The sequence below is a fragment of the Sebastes umbrosus genome, chromosome 6, assembly GCF_015220745.1.
Source record: "Sebastes umbrosus isolate fSebUmb1 chromosome 6, fSebUmb1.pri, whole genome shotgun sequence".
Classification (NCBI taxonomy): Eukaryota; Metazoa; Chordata; class Actinopteri; order Perciformes; family Sebastidae; genus Sebastes; species Sebastes umbrosus.
The window spans coordinates 22,780,213-22,799,439 of NC_051274.1; the positions used below are offsets into that span (position 1 = coordinate 22,780,213).

At 40.0% G+C, this 19,227-nt stretch overlaps 1 protein-coding gene and 1 long non-coding RNA gene across 3 annotated transcripts in view; both read right to left on the bottom strand.

Annotated features, from left to right (window-relative positions):
* Window positions 1–19,227, bottom strand: part of LOC119490573 — an 839,978-nt gene that overhangs the window by 100,350 nt on the left and 720,401 nt on the right. The window lies entirely within an intron of this gene.
* acvrl1 (activin A receptor like type 1) lies at window positions 4,541–17,682 on the bottom strand. 2 transcript variants are annotated; one of them, XM_037774042.1, is made up of 10 exons: window positions 17,078–17,682; window positions 11,342–11,417; window positions 9,721–9,954; window positions 9,192–9,391; window positions 9,011–9,110; window positions 8,775–8,921; window positions 8,374–8,649; window positions 8,024–8,221; window positions 6,328–6,458; window positions 4,541–5,608 (listed from the first exon to the last, which is right to left on the bottom strand). In XM_037774042.1, the coding sequence occupies exons 2-10, from the start codon at window positions 11,409–11,411 to the stop codon at window positions 5,462–5,464; spliced, it is 1,503 nt and encodes a 500-aa protein (XP_037629970.1). In that variant the 5' UTR covers window positions 11,412–11,417; window positions 17,078–17,682; the 3' UTR covers window positions 4,541–5,461. The 2 variants fall into 2 exon arrangements, with proteins under 2 accessions (XP_037629970.1, XP_037629969.1); XM_037774041.1 differs by having other exon boundaries at window positions 11,342–11,413; window positions 17,073–17,682.

The window sequence follows — 19,227 nt, forward strand, 5'->3', positions numbered from 1 at the left end:
AAAAATTTGAGTAAATTGCAATCTTACAGTCTCACTTTATCTAAAGACAGCAAAATAAGTGAAACTTTTTTTTTTTTTAAACATATATTTATTGATTTTATACATTTTGCGATCTGCTGAGTATTAGTATAGTCTGCCTTTTTTTCAACTGCAAATTATGCAGTTTGTCAACATCTGTTTAATCTAAAAAGATACAATTTTCACTCTGGTCATCTCAGAGTTTTCATTCACATATCTTGAAGTCAGAGGTCAAGGGATCCCTTTGAATATGGCCATGTTAGTTTTTCCTCGCCAAAATTTAGCGTTTTTTTGGACTACGTTTGATAAAGTGAATCTGTTCCATTTTAGCAACAGAAAGCATTTCGTTGAGCCACCTCCTGAAACATTGTGATGATGGAGACTTCCAATTTAATAATATTAATTTTTTAGACGCAGTTATTCCTGCCTTGAGAGCCTGCTTTTGATCGGAGGGAAGGGTCCTTGTCCTGTCAGAGCAGCCAAAGAATATGTATTTTTTTAATGCTGTTTTTATCTACAGTCACTAGCATATAACGGCTGTATCAGTATTGGTCGATTATAATGGGATGATTTTCTATTTTATGGATTTATGGATGAGGTCATGTATGACTGTGCATTCGTTGAATGATCTATTTGAAACATAAAACATATTCAGGGAACAAACTGGGTCTAACTCCACTGTTGTTGTTACTGAAAATGTTAAATCATAACATGAGCAGAACAGTGTTTTTGAAACATGTCAGATTTGATTTCCTTTTCCGTAAATAAGCTTGAAAAGAAACTCCTCAGATTGGATAAACTAGATTGTTGCATTCTTCCTGAAAACTTGACAAAATAAAACATAACAAATGGAAGGTTATGTGAAATCATAAAATGCTGCACTTATGACATAAAAATGGGCTTCACTCAAAGATAATGTTTGAAAAAAAAGGTGAAAATTGTGGGAATATAGAATAATTATATTTTTTTATGTCCATAAGATTGTATCTGACTAAATGTTTTCGGTAGATTCGGTTTTGATCAGTTTTTGCCTCCTTGATTGAGAGTTATTTCTTAAGATTGTGCTGGTGGTGAATGGTCTGTTTGAAGCAAAAATGTATTCAGGGAACAAACTGGGTCTAACTGGCCACCTTCCATTATTAATGAAAATGTAAATTCAAGAAATCTCTCTTTTCATGACATAAGAAATGGGGTTCACACATAGGCTAAAGATAATGTTAAAGACTGGTGAAGTACTGCATGTACCCAGGGATTCAATAATCTGAATTCAGTCAGTATTTTACTTATTAGATTGTAAATTATGACTACTTCTCTGATTAAACAATGACATTTGTATGTCCTAAAGATTATGCCAAACTAAACATGTTGGGTAAATTAATTTTTTTTATAATCTGTTACATACAGAAACAACATAAAGTGTTAACATCAATTTCGTTTTGCTCGTTTTATGTATTGAGGTTATTGAGTCAGGCCTTTTGGTGACTGATCCATTTGAAACTAAAATGTATTCAGGGAACAAACTTGGTCTAACTGGCCAACTTCCACCGGCATCAAAATAAATGAAAATAATAACCGTAAAAAAATTAAATGTCTCTTTTCATGACATTAAAAAGCTATCTTGATGAAGATAATTTTAAAACAATGGTAAAAATAGTGAACATATCTGATGACTGATAACATCTTGTTCCTTCAAAATGTGTACACAGGGTCAGTCACCAAACTCATGACTCTAGTATAAACTAGGCTACGCATTTAAAGGAACAGTGTGTAACATTTCGATGGCTCTATTAGCAGAAATCGAATATAATATTCATAACTATGTTTTCATTAGTGTATAATCACCTGAAACTAAGAATGATTGTGTTTTCGTTACCTTAGAATAAGCCCTTCATATCTACATAGTGAGCGGGTCCTCTTCACGGAGTTCGACATGTTACTCCGCCATGTTTCTACAGTAGCCTAGCCAAACACTGATTCTAGAGAGAGCCTTTCACGTTTTTACGTTACCTGAAGGGCACCATAGTTCTCCGACATGCTTGTGAAACTGTTAACGTGAGCCGCAGAGTGCAAAACCATGGTAACGTCAGCTGCCATCTGACTTCCGTTGCTCCTAAAGTAGTGTTGTCACAAACATGGTAAGGATGGCCTCTGAGCGAGGCGAACGGCGTTACCACGGTTTTGCACTCGGCGGCTCACGTTACCACAGTCTTGGAAAGGGAGGAGTGAGCGGTGGAGTACTCAGTTGGTTGCAATCTGCAACCACACCACTAGATGTCACTAAATCCTACAAACTGTACCTTTAAAGTAGACATTTGAAGTCAGGCATGACACAGTCACAAATGAAAGAGGAATCCAACGTAAATGTGACTGACTACGAAACCTTTTCTCTTAGTATGGATGTAGGTTAGAAGGCAGCAGGGGAAGAGCTGATAGGCCTTATGTGCACAGCAGGTGACTATGGGACTTCCTCCATTTGTCCTGGCAGCACCAGTACTAGTCAGTCTATATGACACGTGTGTCTATTCATCCATATTCAATGACGGATCAATTATCGAAGAAATCCCTTATTTATATTATGCCTTTGGGGCACTGCAGTTGCCTAATCTATTAGGGTTGGGACTCACCAGAGGCCCCACGATACGATATTATAATGACACTTAAGTCAATACAAACTTGCATGACATGACTGGTAAGAATCGATTCCTCAGGTTTTCTAGTTTTCGTCGCGATACTATGCTGTATCAATTTCTTCCCCCACCTCTATAATCTATACTTCCATCAGCTGTCCCCTGATCAAAATCTGTGAGACCAATTTGGTTTGCATAGAACAAAAAATTGCAACATTTCTTTCCTTACTGTTCCAGTTCATCTCAGGTCACATATCAGCTGCTGTATCAGATTTTTTGAGAAAGTTACAGCTGCTTGCAGTTTGTAATGAGAGTGTGTAAAATAATCCCGGACCTAAAGATCACAAAAGCTCTTTTAGTCCAGATCCGTCCGGGGTTTTCTCTAAGCTTAGAGACCCGACCTGTCTATGCCGCACTAACACACCCAGCTGCCACTGCTTGAGAATGTAGCTCAGGCTGTAACCAGGTACATTTGGGACTTTATCTGTGCCTGCTTTTATCACCTGTCCTTTTGCTAGCACTCTCCCTGATCTATCCTCGAGCCTAATTGTGTCTACATAGTGTCCTCTGTGGCTTTATATCTGTCCATCGTCAGCCCTGTCCAATTTATCTCCACATTTCTTCAGTGTACGTTGTCAGCTGGACAAATCCCTCTGTCTCTACAGAACCAGTTGGAATGATCCCACTGTGAACAAGAATACACAGAAGAGAGATGGGCTTCTGCACTCACAGACAGGGAGTTTGGCCTCTCTGGTACTTGAACAACCCCCTCCTGCAGTGTTAAAAATAACCAGCTCTACATCTGACTGACCAGACAGACGGGGGCTTTGAGGGAGTATTATCTCTCTTCAGTTTGTTCAACAACCAGACAGACAGAAAAACACACACACATCCCAACAGATAAAGGGAGAGCAAGCACAACAGATAGAAAAAGAAAACACCGGCATGCAGATATTACATGAAGGAGCTGATACAATTATTTTAACCAACCACTAGGCAACAATCTTGGCTATTTGGATTCTTGTTGGACATTTTGTGACATTCTGCACCTCAAACTTGTAGCTTTTATGCTTCACCTTGACCAAGTTTTCCTCCCAGATCATTGGTAAAGCATGTTGTTATGTAAGTGTTTATAAAATGAGATAAATCTGACAGCTGATCATACACTATGGCTGCTAGGGTTAAAGCTAAAACCAAATGGTTGTGGGTAGATTTGTAACTCATCTGAAGAGTAAACAAAAGTGTTTACAAGTAGTTTTAAAAAGGATCTACACGTTAGTTTGAAATAAAACTCCTTAGATTGGATAGGCCTGAATGTTTGCATTCATCCTTTAAAATGACAAAATGGAAGGTTGTGTTTATATTATATTTTCAAACCACATCAATAACTACTAAGAATAAAGCAGAAAAATCAATATATAACCTATTTTTTACATGTTTATCCACAAAGTCCCCATTCAGTCGGGCTTGTCTTACATGAATCTATTTATATTTTCTAGTTTACTATGTGAGGCTGGTGTGACTGAGAGAAAAATGAACATGTTATCTTATCTTAATGACGTTTCATGCAAGTGACACGTGGGCTATTACGGCGGTTCAACTATGCCGATTATATAATAAGCTGTGTAAAATAATCAACCCCCTACCTTCCACTGGCATTGGTAAACAGTTTTTATACTTAAGTGTTGTGATGAAATATTGGTCTCAACTTTTTTTTAATAAATTTAAGAAAAGGAAAACACGATTGCAAAACTGATGACACCGTAAATCCCCCACAGTAAGCTGCACTACTGTAAACAACATGGATCAATGTTTGTCTGTCATCTGATGACCTCTACTGGTCAATGAGACAATTGCAAACATCAGTGGTAGAAAACAATATCTACGGCGCAAACTGTTGAAAAATACAATCCTTTATTCAACATATACAACATTACATGTCTGTCTGTGAAGTCCTACCATAGTAATGGTGATGGTACGTTATTGGCCTACAGAAATGTAAAAAAAAAAAAATACTTTGAAAATGTGTCGTAAAAAAGTATATAAAATGTGTCTCATTGTTGAATAATAGAAAATAATACCCCTTTTAAAATATATTTACAATAAACCCAATGGTGATACAAGACAACAGCTTCAATGCTGTTAGAATATGTACAACTAAATAGCTCAATGTGCCTGTGTGCGGATAATAAATGCTCATTTTATATAAGTTAAATATGCTTACATAACAGGTAATGTGCTTTGGTATGAGCATGTTATTACTTACATATTTCCTGTATTCATAGCACAAAAAAAACACTAAGGCATCTGCGTTTTCTGTGGTTGGGAAAACCCATTGTGCAATTTTACTATAATTCAGAGGAAGTCTAGCATGGCATGCTCCTCCTCTTCTCGACAAGATGATGAGTAATGGTGTTATGCCAGCTTTTCCTTTCCGTTTTGTTGATGGGCGATTAAGACATTTATGAATACAACCCTGTTTTTGCAGAACAGCCTATGAATTGTTCTGCGAAATTATTCTGCTTTGGAAATTACTTTTATTAACTGAACATAAAAATAAACTTTGATCATTTTTATGGCGAGACCTTTTGGTTTGAGGCACCGGATAAAAATTAGGCTATGAAAAAAAAAATAGCCTTGGGAGGCAGTCTAGACACTACTGCTCAAAGTCATATGGTTCTAATATAATGCAGTGACTGTGTGAGTCATTAGCTCAAAACATGCTAATGATATGCACCTCGTGCTGTGGGAATGTGGTGTATAATCCCTTCTGGCGTTTTCAGTCTTTTGTCCCCGTTTCATCCCGGCGCTCTGGTCTAGATGTCCCGCTTGAGTTTCTCAATGCTGAAGTCACTGTCTTGGTCCAGTTTGGAGAGCGTCTTCCTCACCCGCAGGGCAGTGAGGCGGGCTGGTGGGCTCTGGTACCAACACTCCTTCATGATCTTCACAATGGCCGTCAGGATCTGGACACACAGAGACTTGATGTAAAATACAAGTCGGCCATCCCAGTAGAATGAAACACGTGTGGCATATGTGTCCTACAGAGTATGTGCTCTACATTTACACCCATTTGTGAGTCTGTGGGAGAACATCATTAAGTGTGTACACCGTTCGTAGCTATACCTATGAAAAGTAATGCACTGTAATTCGTATATAAATTATATGTTCCACGAAGTCAATTTGTATGTAATCCACGTAATTGTGAAACACAAAATATAAAGAGCGACAAACACCATGTAGGGAGGAGGTCTGCGTGGACGCGTGAGTCTAAGAAACACCAGACTTTCACCCAAGGGACCGCTGTTTGGACCACGTGTGAAACCAGAAGTTGATTTATTTGTCACGTAATTTCCACATGTAAGGTACGCCACTTCCGGAGTTAGTTTAACCGAAACCACAATCGTTTCCTAAAAAGGTTGTTTGTTCAGTTATTGTTCCACCTAGTGGACGTAACACCTAACTAAGTAGTTTTTTTGCCTAAACCTAAAGTTGTTTCCTGTGAAGATGGAAGATTATTTTGAAAGGACTGGAGTGGAAATTGACACGTTATCGCTGAACATTTGTAGGAAAACGCACGAAAAATTTAACTTTTCTTAAGATATCATACGAACCGCTGTATGAGGATACAAATATAATTGCACTTATGTGTGTGTGTGTATGTGTGTGTCATCAAATAGCCTACAGGGTGGGAATGGAGCCTGTTGTGCAGGCTGGGCCTCTGCTGGTCCACACACACCACCTTCTTCATCTCCTCAAAGCTGGGATCTACGGGCACCAGGTCAAAGAAGGGAGGGCGGTACTCCTCCACGATCCCTAAAACAATCCAAAATAAAGGGTCAGTGTGCCGTTTCTTCTCCAGTTGAGCAGAAAAACAACTACCAAACAATCACAACAACAGTCTTGGCTGTGGGAGTCAGTGGGTGACTGTAATGTTAAATATTGTAACTCATTATCAACCTCATGAGTAGATAACCGTTTTACCTCTAATTTACCTCCTCATACATTTTCAGAACATACATGTCTCTTCATGCGAGGCCTGAAATAGCACACTTGGAAATTGAGATATAGTCTGTAGTGGGAGTTTTGTAAATTATGTTTGACTAAACAAGAGAGCAGGGAAAGATATCAATTCCCTGGCGACTACACTGGGATGAGGATCTGCAAGGCCTGCTGAGTGTATGTGTGCGTGTGTGGGAACACACACATAAAGTTATGAATGTCTATTCATCTGGACTAAGTGTGTTTGTGCCCGTGCGTGTGCGTGCGTGGTCGTTTAAGCATGGATGTGTGCTTGCATCTACGAATTGTGTGCACGGGCATCTGGACTATGTACAAGAGAGTGCTGACACCAGATAAGACTGTTTATAATTACTGCAGTGCTAATCATGAGAGAGGATAGTAGAGACAGACACAGACTAGGAAAACACTGGAGTGCTGAGAGACATGGGACTGACCGCTTCTTATGTATACAGAGCCAGACGGACATGACAGAGAAAACACATTTCCAACATGATGTGCCTGAGTGGATGGGTAATACATCAACTTTTAAAACATACATTGATATATAAATCCACACTGTACCATTTTCTTCCTTCAGTTTAAATAGGTCAAAACTAAAATCTCCAAATAGCTTTGCAAATGAATGTAAAGGCACAATATACTAATGGGCTGTCAATCGAGCCAAATATGTAATTGCGATTAATCACATGATTGTCCATAGTTAATCATGATTAATCACAAATTAATATGTTTATCTTTTCAAAATGTACATGAAAGGGAGATTTGTCAAGTATTTAATACGCTTATCAACATGGAAGTGGGCAAATATGCTTGCTTTATGCAAATGCATGTATTTATTATTAGAAATCAATTTACAACACAAAACAATGACAAATATTGTCCAGAAATCCTCACATGTACTGCACTTAGCATTCAAAAATAAACTCAAATCATAACATGGCAAACTCAAGCCCAACAGACAACAACGGCTGTCAGTGTGTCAGTCTGTTGACTTGACTATGACTTGCTCCAAACTGCATGTGATTATCATAAAGTGGGCATATCTGTAAAGGGGAGACTCGTTTGTACCCACGGAACCCATTTCCAATTACATATCCCTTTGAAAATGGCCATGACAGTTTTTCCTCGCCTAAATTTAGCATAAATTTGAAGCATTATTTAGCTTCCTTCGTGACAAGCTAGTATAACATGGTTGGTACTAATGGATTCCTTAGTTTTTCTAGTTTAGCTTTAAAACTGAGCCCGCTACAACCTCCAAAATATCGTTTGTGCTAATGCGTCAAAGAAATTAGTGGCGTTAAAATGAATTTGCGTTAATGCATTATTATCGCGTTAACTTTGACAGCCCTACTTCTTACCATTGACATTGGTCCTGCGGGTAATTTCCCAGAAAACCAGGCCCAAGGCCCAGATGTCAGTTTGCTTGTAGGACTCAAAGACATCCATACGAATAGTCTCATCCAGCACTTCAGGGGCCATGTAGCGCTTTGTCCCCACGCGAGGGTTGGTGCCCACATCAAGGTAGTCATGGGACTGAGAGTGTATCACAGCCAAACCTGACGAGAGAGCAGGAACAGAGAACAAATGCAACCTTTTAATTTACAGTGAATAATAAAACTATCAAAATCAGCACGAAACAGCTGTTTTGTCTCAACACATTAATCATAACGCTCAGCAGAAGTTGGAAACACATAGACACAACCCTCACCTAGGTCAGCGATGCAGCACTGTCCGTTACGCTTTACCAGAATGTTTCGGCTTTTCAGGTCTCGGTGGGCGATAGCCGGCTTTTCCTGGGAGCTGACGATCTCAGTGTGAAGGTGGACCAGGCCACAGGCCACAGACAGGCACATCCTCAGACAGCTCTCAGGCTCCAGGCTGCTGTACTGCAGGAAGTCGTAGAGCGAACCTAGCTCATGAAAGTGGGTGACGAGCCACAGCTGGGTGCTGGAATTCTTGGATGTCATGTCAGAGGCTATGAAACCTAAAGCCACAATAAGAGATTGCTATTTCAAAGTCTGTCTTTTGGCTGATGCTTTTAAAAATGACACCGACTCTGAAAACATATCACAAGAAAAATTTCTTTGGGACTTTAATCTGCTGCCGTACCCAATATGTTGTCATGTCGCAGCTGTACAGTATTGTAGATCTCCGTCTCTCTGAACCAGGACTGCTCGTCCCTGGAGGAAAAGATCTTGACAGCCACACTCTCCCCCATCCAAGTTCCTCTCCACACCTCCCCATACCTGCCTTTACCTGGAAGCAGAGTGACACAATTACACAACTGCAAAGCAATAAACAAAACTGGTCAAAGAAGAGCAGCAGTGGTGAGGAAGGAGACTCACCGACACACTGGACAAGTGAGATTTGTCTGGCCATAGTCCTTTGGACCAGATAGGGCAGCCCTGTCCCGCTCCCTGATGTACAAAACTCATCAAAGATATCCTGAGACACAGAAATAATCCAAATGTGAGAACTCAAAAACTTCTTTTGATGGTATCGTGTCAAACATCAAATGTCTCTTACGCCGTATGTGGGGTCATCTCCATTAGGGACCTTGAGCATGGTGACATCATGGTCTTCAACATTTCTCAGTCTGCCATGTGCATGTCGGAAGCGCAGGAACAGCACTATGCCACACACGCTGGCAGTTGTGATTAATAGCAGCAAAGACAACGTGATCCACAGCTCTGGACGACTGAGGTCTGGGGGCGTTGTTGTCGGCACTCCATATGGATACACATGTGACAATTTCAGTACATTGAGGTGGAGAGGTTAGGAATTATTTTTGATTAAAGGTAAACACGCAAGTAACATGACATTCAGTGCATCATCAGTCCAAAAAAAGGAAAGCCACAGAGTATAAATTTGCTCTAACTGACCACAAGGGGGAACCAGTTACTGTCTAGAGGGAAGCTTTGAATCCCATCAGTACAAAGTAAAGCAGGATGTGCACTGAACTGTGTGGTACTAAACTAGGAGGCTCAGTTCCACATTGGTCAGATTCATGGATGTGATATTAAAATATTGCAAAGTAAAGGCTTTAGGTACTGACTAATGTTTGGAGGTGGTGTGGCGAGGGCGTTGCACTGATTCTCTCTGCAGCAGGCGATATAGACGCGCTCAAAGGAGGAGGAGCAATGCTCCATGATGTGATCTGTGAAACAGCCCCTCTCCTCATTGCCGTCAACCCACGAATAGAAGCAGACGATTCCTCTGCAAGTTCCATTCACGCAGGTGCCTTTTTCGTTCTCGCATGTACACAGCAACTTCCCATCGTCTTGGGAATCTGAAGCACAAGAAAATACACACACAGACAATGTTGACAGAAAGGCAAGTCTTACAAGTCAATAGTAAATTGAGAAACTGGCGACCACAGATGATTGATCTGGGAAATGTGTAAGAAAAGCAAGGCCTAACACACATTACACAAATCAATATTCAAAGATTAGTAGTAAAGTGATGAACTATACTAGTAAAGAGACATTGGCTTCCTCAAGGGTGGTGATCGAAGGAAAAATATTGCAATAATGATTTCCTGGCATCCACAAGACATCACATAGATGACTAAGGCTGTGTGGTTAAGTATTTTTAGATACAATAGAACAGGGGTAGGCAACCTTAGGCACGGGTGCAACCATTAGCACGCAATACCTTAACCAAGAGCACACTGGCAATAAGTGTGCAAGAGAGTATTTGGAAATGTTGAACTAAATCACACATTTTAAAACAGATTTGTTCAAAATGGTTAAAGTCACATTACAACATTTTTGACCACTAAGGCAAAAAGATTCAGAGCTCTCTGACCACCTGACAAAAGTAAACCCAATATTCCTGAGCCTTTTAGCTGAGGTCTTCCCCAACCACTCATATACTTTACCTCTGCATTTCATGCAGGGAAGGTAGTGTGCACTCTGCCTGTCTGAGCTTGTTTGCTGGAAACAGCTACCTATTGTTTTACACTGGAGGATTGGTGAGGACCATGAGACTGAACCATACAGTCTATGTTTTTGGTTCTCCAGCTCGCACAAAGAACTAAAAGCTGCATATCGCAGTGGGTTCTGCCGTGCTAGTGACCTTCATATTAGAGTCACATGATTCATTTATCAAACGTTTCCTTTAATGAAGCTTTTATTGAATGGAACTAGGGATGCACCAATCAGACTTTTTCAGTCCCGATACAGATACTGATACCCGGGCTTTGGGTATCGGCCGATACTGAATAGGCTACCGATCCAATGCCAGTGTTTAATTAATAACATATATGCCTTTCTGTGTGGAAGTGACTGGGCTCCTTTTTTTATGTGTAAGGAAACATCATGCTTGAATTTTACTTTTGTAAAGTGTGATAAATAAATACATAGATATACGGTTACTGAATTGATATCTATTATTAAAATAATAAATTGTACACCAGCAACTTCTTAAATCTTAAAAATGAACAGGAATTACATTATTAGTGTAAACCCTTTTTAATGCAGCAACAAATTGGTCAAAACTTAAACAGGAATTAAAATTCCAGTATATAGTATATAAACAAAATCGGATAGATCGGCCCCATTGTCACCGATATCCGATCCGGTATCGGTGCATCCCTATCACATCCCATTCACTTTGTTCCATGGTGAATGCTCTTTACAACACTGAATATCTTCTACATGTGACCATTGACTCACCTGCGTGGACAGCAGAGATCCACAGAAGCGCCCCAACTAGCACCACTGTGAGCAGAGCAGAGCTTCCCATCTCTGTGAAACAGAAACAAAACAATTAATAACAGTTAATATAATCAAATGATGATAAAACAATTAGTGTTGTCTCTTTATTAGGAGCTGTCATAATGAGAAACCAGAGATTTAATTTGGGGCATCATGGAAAAACAAGGCCCTGACATTTCAACTGGAATTTACAGACTGTAACTTAATCGTGTGTCTATGAGGAGTCGAGCAGCGGTTAAAGCCCCGGACTCTTTGGCAGAGGAAGCTATGAGGTCAAAAACAACAGTCCGAGGGCCCAGCCTGTCTGCCTGTGTTGTAATTGCATTGGGTGGGAAAAGGGGGCTTAGGGGAAGGAGGCCGTAACAGCACTCCAGAGTGTTTGTGCATGTGTGCCGAGACTGCGTGTGGCGCTGTGCTACCCAGGCTCCAGGCCTGTCGACTCCTCGACTGCCCTGCTCACAGAGTAAATATTGATGGCTACGCTTCCTGCCATTGAGTGGCCCCACCCGGCTGGCCGGCGAGACTCAGGTCTGCTCATTGTTTAGGGCTGCGCTGTTGAGGGTCACGCAAGTAGGAGGGCCGTCATACAGCCTCTCTCACTGCTGAAGCACACTCTAGTCTGTAACTTGACACCCAGGTGAGCTCAGACATGTTACATTTAAAATATTAGTAAAAAGTGACCAAATGTAGTTTAAAACACTGTATGAATATCCACTGTAACGGATCCTATGTTGTTTGTTTTGCTACATACACTGTGCTAAATATGAATTACATAAGCCTCTTGGGTTTTTTATGTTCCGTACATTTAGACTCTATTCTTTGTGATTTCATTTCAATCACATTTTGCTATCTCGCTGTCTCTTATGTTGTCACCAAGGAGTTATAAAAAACATAAAAATGCTTTTAACTTACCGTCTTAAAAAACACACACAATAACACAACCACCCACGTAAACCCTGAGGTCTTTTAAGGTCTTTCTTTGCCATTGTGTAGCAGCAGTATTCCTATCACCTGAAAAGCAAGTCTTTTGGAAATGCTGTTGTTTGAGAGGCATTGAGAGTTGGGAGCAGTTTAGCTGGCTAATGTGGCACAATTTGCTCAGACTCTGGATTTACCAGTGCCTGCTGGCAGCCTCTTTTGCTTGCAATCTGTATTATATGCAACACCTGAGGTCTGTCCTGTAACCGCTGAGGTGGCTTATATTAAATCTCAAATGTGTGCAATTGTATGGACTGAGATAGGCGCCAATTGAACTGTGTGCATTCAGAGACAGTTGCCATAGAGGCTGACTGAAGTCCAATAAGGAAACAAGAAGGTTCGTAACAGCTGCCGCCTCTCACCTCTTTTGAATCTTTTTCCTGTCATTGCCCAGAGAACAATGCAGGATAACACGTGGTTAACAAACCACATTCCAAAGAAATCCACAGGTTACATTTATTACCTGTAACACATTTTTCCTACCCTGAAGGCAGACATTTGTGTTGTAAAAAAAATTCAACTAAGATGCCCAACACTAGCTTGAGATAAGTAATACATCACAAAACTAATCTGACTGAGGGACTGTTCTGAAAACTCTTGAGGTCGAGGAAAGGTCGGCGAAACTCATTCATTCATTCTCTGTATGTGTTAGGGTTGTAATGTGTCATTCATTGTATTAGTTATAAGTAACGCCAATGTAACTGCATTACACTGGTAAAATTGATCAATTGAATGAAATTATATAAAAAAAGACATTTCATTTAATTTTGCTATACTGTTATATATGCCACTTTGGTTGTTTGTATCTTAAATCCACTGTAGCTATCCAACACGTTCTCATTCCAACTCGTCACATACTGGCGCTTTGTCACGCCGCTTGGTGTCACTTTAGATTTAGGCAACGAAACCACTTAGTTAGGTTTAGGGAAAAACTACATGCTTGAGCTTAAAACTACTACGTTTGTAAAAATGCAACTTAACGTTGTGAACATGGGACACGAATGAACAGCTGATTGTACCATGAAAGTGAAACTTAACGCACGGGACACGGACGGTGGTCTCCTGGATGAAAGCCATCCACCTCCAATTCCCACCCGCCCTGTGTGTCTTTTCACTCTTTAAACTACGTCACCACACCACTTTCTGAGCGTTTACTGTTGCCACGGATGGGTTTACATTGTAGTTAATGGAACGCCCGGTGCGTCTCATACCGGCGCTAAAGGGCGCCTTGTGCGGCGGTATCACGCGACGATGGGTGAGACAAAGCATCGGTGTTTGACGCCCTGGGAATGAGAACGGGCTGAGCTATTAGTTACCGAATAAAAACCTCCTTTACAAATCTGATCAAAAAAAGAAAGTACTGAGTTGTGAACTGAATTGAATCACTGTTAGGCCAACGATTTACATCTCTAGTATGCTTAAGGAAAAAAAAATAGAAAGTCACACCAGTTAGTCAACTTAAGGATTCAGTCAGATACAGAGTCCTGTTTGGCCATACTAAATAAATTCAGACTCAACCAGGTGGTTCTTCAGTATGCTTATTAAACAAACTGATTACTGTCCCAAATTTCATTAAAAAATATGTTAATATAATCCTGCCTTGGCTAGTCTGCGGCAGGCTGTTTAAATTAAAATGGAAGATATTTTCTAAAATAGTTAATATATTTTCAAGATTAGCCATTACTTGCTGTAAGTGAACAGCATGTTTTTATCATCAAATATTATAGAAGTCCTACCTCACGTCTCCCACAACAAATAACCCTTGAACTGCACACATCTGGCGGTGGAACTTGCACGTGTCAGCACAATACTACGGATATCCTCCTTTAGTTTTGATGCATCTGGCTAGATATATTTAAGCACAAACTACAGGAAGCCATCACAGTACCTTAGTCATTGGGTCAAATGTCACTGAAGCAAAACCAGAAGTGTGAAGGTGTTTAGCAAAACTACATATCTTTAAAATGCATCTATTCTATACACAGCTGGATGTCTTGAAAATGAGAACACAAACTGTAACTGGAGTTTCCCCATGCTTATCAAAGTGTCAAATCACATGTGAAACCTGCTAGATTGGATTTTCATTTCACATGAGAAATCTGATAACAAATGAGTCTGACAAACTATCTTTAGACTCACTCCTATGTGGGTTAGCAGTGAGGCTCCAGCTCAGCAGATGAGAACCCACTGCACTCTGCTCTGACTCGCTAAAACCACAAGCCATATTTTACTAAACAGAAAAAGAGCACTTCCTGTGTCATGCAGCCTTCATGTCAGAGGTGGTTAATCTGCGGGTCCAGCGGAGGAATAGCTTAAACACAACTCCACCCGCAGAATGAACTTATTCCCAGGGTAGGAGCATGACTGTGTCTTATTTCCCTAGCTATCATTTTTATCATCCTGACAGGAGATAGTATTAATCACGTCCTCCATCGAAGGAAGCCTGACTTTAGACTCCAGCACACTTCCTCTCTCCTGTTTGTCTCCATTCTGTCCAACGCTACACCCTTGTGACCCAAGGGGAAAAGATCCATTGTCATCTCTTCCTCTCATCTACAGAGCTATAACTCGGGGAAGCAGATCTCTCATTCCATCTGGATGACTGTGTGGTTATAGTGGTGGATGGCGGGGGCATGGCATAAAGCACAGCAGCCTCTAACAGCCCCTCCACTGGGCCTCATCATACCAAAAAAAACCAGAACTCTGTCTCTGGAAAGTAACTTTAAGCACTTTAAAAGCCTCTATTATGTGGTTTATATGGCAAGAAGACATCACATTCAGTTCTTTTATAATGACATAGCCACACATTTAAAACGCTTGTGTTCTCTGTTTGTTTAAAGTGGTAAAAAAACTCTTGCGACTGTCTGCTAGTTACAGCGACAGACTGATTGTATCTTCATTTCTTAACAGACAAAGCAAGGCTTGGCAGGCTTTATGGCTCAGTTGCTGTCTGCATGCTCTCACATGCATACCTATGTGAATGCGTGTCTGGGGAAGAAAAGGAGCAATATACCTCAGACACTGTGCACACAGTTTGGTCTTTGATTCCAAAGGAGAAGAAAAAGTGACAAATACATGTAGATGTGGGAATGAAAATGAGTAACACACACCTGATGTCATGGACTGACAACACACCTGGAAAGAGCATGTGACTTCTATCATGACCTATACACAAAAAGGGCAAATGTCTCCCCCGCATGTGTGTGTGTGTGTGTGTAGGATGGGTGAGGGAGGGAGGGACAGGGATGAGTAAATAATATGCAGGTAGGAGAAATACAGCTATGATTTATGGTCTAAGATACAGACCAACATTTCCAGCAATTATGGCAATTCTGCTTCACCCCAACATGTTTTGAAAGACGGCTCTAGTCACAAAGTACAGGCCAGTGGTGCAGGAAGTATTCAGATCCTTAACTTAAGCAAAAGTAGCCATAAAACAATGTAAAAGTAGAGTCACACATTCAAAATCTTACTTAAAGGAACAGTGTGTAGCATTTCGGGGGCTCTATTAGCAGAAATGGAATATAATATTCATAATGTCTTCATTAGTGTGTTACCATGGTTTCGCACTTGGCGGCTCACATTACCGCAGTCTTGAAAAGGAAGGAGTGAGCAGAGGGGTACTGCGTTGGTTGCAATCTGCAACCACACCACTAGATGCCACCAAATCCTACACACTGTACCTTTAAGTAAAACACACATAGCAAATGTTCTTATGGTATTAAAAGTACTCAATATTACGCAGCAGAATGACCCATGTCAGGGTTTTATATTATTATGTATTATATAATTGATCATAATTACTTATGCATTAATATTTAAGCAGCAGTTCAATCATGTAACTGTTAGAAGGGGAGCTATTTTAAATCCTGTTGGGTTGTTTATCATATTAATCAGATGGTAATATCTTTTAGTCTGTTAAATTTGTTAAAGTACCAATATCGAGCCACCGATATCGATATTTGATAATTCAAAAAAATGCTATAATTAAATAAGTAAGATATATACAGTATATATATACTTGTAAGTGCTCTCTGGTGGACAAACTATAATGGTGACACTGCTTTTACCTCAAACATATAGTCTATCGATATTTGACATTTCTGTAACTTTACTGCAATTTCTCTTTACATGAGATACAATATCTGCACAAGCTAATATTGGCCTATTTATCGACTTCATGGTTTATCGGTCTAGCTGTAGGCTACTTGCAACTATAGCTATAGCTAAGATAAATGCAGTGGATTAAAAAGTAAAGCTAGCTGCTTCAATATTTGCCTCTGAAATGTAAAGTTAGTGGACCAGAAGTTTGCAGTATCAAGTGGAAATACTCCTAAAAAATACCTCATCATTATACAGTAGTACATACTTGAGTATAGGCTAAATGCAGGCTACTTTAAAGTACTTTCCACCACAGAATATAAAATTCATTAAATATATTATGACCCTTATTAATGAGAACACAACATCAGACACAGGAGATGTGTTTAAGAACATCATTCACTGCTGTTAATTTGTGTTTTAGGTCCAGGTAGGCCACTTCTCTGTACACCTGTTGGTCCACATCTGGAAACACGTGGAGTGATGTTTGTCGTTGTCAAAGGGTGATTTAGTTCAGTGTTTAGCTATAATTGACACCTTAAGCTGGTTAGGAATCACAGCACAGCATGAAAGAGAGAAAGAAGAAATAAATAAATAAATAATGCTTTACCTGTTTTTTTACTCGCTTTTTTTTTTAACTTGACAGACGCAAACGCCGCACGTCTCCCATAGCAAAGGTAGTTTGAAGTGTCCCTCCGTGGCAAAAGGATTTCAAGTAAAAAAAAAAAAAGCAGAATTTAAAATATAGCCACCTCCATTTTTCAAGAGTGGAGTAAAATACTTTGTTGTCTAAACGGCTCAATTGCAGATGTTCACATCCTTCCTGCTTCGTGGTGACGACCAAACCTTTTCTCTAGTTTGCTACAAAAATGAAAACAGTCTTTGAACAACTAGTGGAAGAAGTGAAACAAAAACAGAAAAGAGCTTGCAGCTGTATCCTGGCAGGACGACAAACAGCAGACTGCTATCTCATCTCGGGCCAAATCTCCGCTGATAAAAAGACAACCCCGTCCTCCGTTTGGACTCTTTCCTCTTTGAGAAGCTCACAAGTTGAACTCTCTCTGTTCAGTCCTCTCCCATTAAAAGTTTTTTTTTTGTTGTTGTCTATAGTCCTGATCTAAAAGGCAAGATTACAGATGTTTAAATAGTATACAGCTTTTGTCCCACCCCTTATTGTCCCGCTACAGGGTCTCTGCTCTGCCTGGAATGTGTTCTCATAGCGGTTTTCCTGTTTCTTGCTAAACCTCTCATTTTCCTCTTTCCCCTGTGGACTGCTGTCTGCACTGCACTGACAAGAATGTGCTTCAAAGACCCCACCATGTAATAACAATCCTGAGTTCATAAAAACAAGAACTACTTAGTATCTTACTCACTTTGCACCTTAATCACAATTTTTTTTTTTTTTTTTACAAGTTCAGGAGCCAGTAGAGCAGGGGTCAGCAACCTTTACTATCAAAAGAGCCATTTAAGGCAAACAAATAATAATACAAATCTGTCTGGAGCCGCAAAACATTTGCAGTGAGGTAGGGGTCACATTGAGGGGGAAAAAAAATCTGAGATTTTGAGAATAAAGTCATAACTTTACGAAAAAAAGTCGTAATATTACCAGAATAAAGTCATAACTTTACAAGAAAAAAAAGTCGTAATATTACCAGAATAAAGTCACACCTGTACGAGAAAAAAGTCGTAGTATAACGAGAATAAAGACATAACTTTACGAGAAAAAAAGTCATAATTTTACCAGAATGAAGTCATAATTTTATGAGAAAAAAATAAAATAACTTGTAAAATTACTATTACTATACTACTATACATATATACTAATATTATGACTTTATTCTCATAATATTACGTTTTTTTTTCTCGTAAACTTCTGACTTTATTCTCATAATATTATGATTTTTTTCCTCGTAATATTATGACTTTATTCTCGAAATCTAAGATTTATTTTATTTTCCTCAATGTGGCCCTAATACTCCGTCGTACTGTCGTATCATAGACCTACAACAATGATAAATAAAGATGAAAATGTAAACAAAAAAACACTTATTCACCGTAGCTTTGGTCTCCAGGGCCGGAGTCTCTGCTGTACTCTACTCCTCTGACTGCTTGCCTTCACTCACACACTGCGCTCGTTCTCACTATTTCGCTCCGCTCTCACGTGCATGCGCGCACACTACACACTGCAGAAGAGTTAGTAGCTCTGAGAATATCTAGTGAATGTACAGTGGACGTTTGTGCAGAAATAAACGCTGCAGCTCCTCCAGACCAACAGACGTTTCCCGTGTCTTGTGAAGTGACGGGGCTCCGCAGCGAGAAACGTTATCGTCTCCGACCGGGTGCTGGTGTCTCCATCCGACTGCGGTCGGGAGGCTGAGGCAGGAAAAGCCAACACTAGTATCAGCATTGATTTATGGAGAGACCTTCGTCTGGTCAGCTAACATTTCTGCCAAGCAGCTGAAATATAGAGTGATATTGTGGTTTTAGCTGACGTGTGTCGCCTCACTGTTTTGAGCGATGCTCGTTCATCTCTATGTAGAGCGAGCACAAGCGCGAACCCGACGCTGACTTTCGTTGACTTAACGGCCACAGGTGTTGCTGTTAACAAGCATTTCAGATTTTTACAAACAGTCCCTTTAAGTTTCGACATCACATTTGTGGTTGTATATTGGACCACAATTTACTTCCAGACTATTTATGATCGTCTTAAAATCATCTTAAACTGAGATTTAAGGTAAGCACAGAGAAACTTTCCACCTTCAAGC

Bases quoted from the DNA above. Each gene is read 5' to 3' on its own strand.
- acvrl1 (XM_037774042.1), bottom strand. From the start codon at position 11,411: ATGGGAAGCTCTGCTCTGCTCACAGTGGTGCTAGTTGGGGCGCTTCTG. The intron at 6,459-8,023 runs GTAAGAAGTAGG...GGATTGTTTTAG, and splicing joins CCGCAGGACCAATGTCAATG to GGATCGTGGAGGAGTACCGC. The intron at 5,609-6,327 runs GTAGGCTATTTG...CTGTGTGTCCAG, and splicing joins ACAGGCTCCATTCCCACCCT to ATCCTGACGGCCATTGTGAA.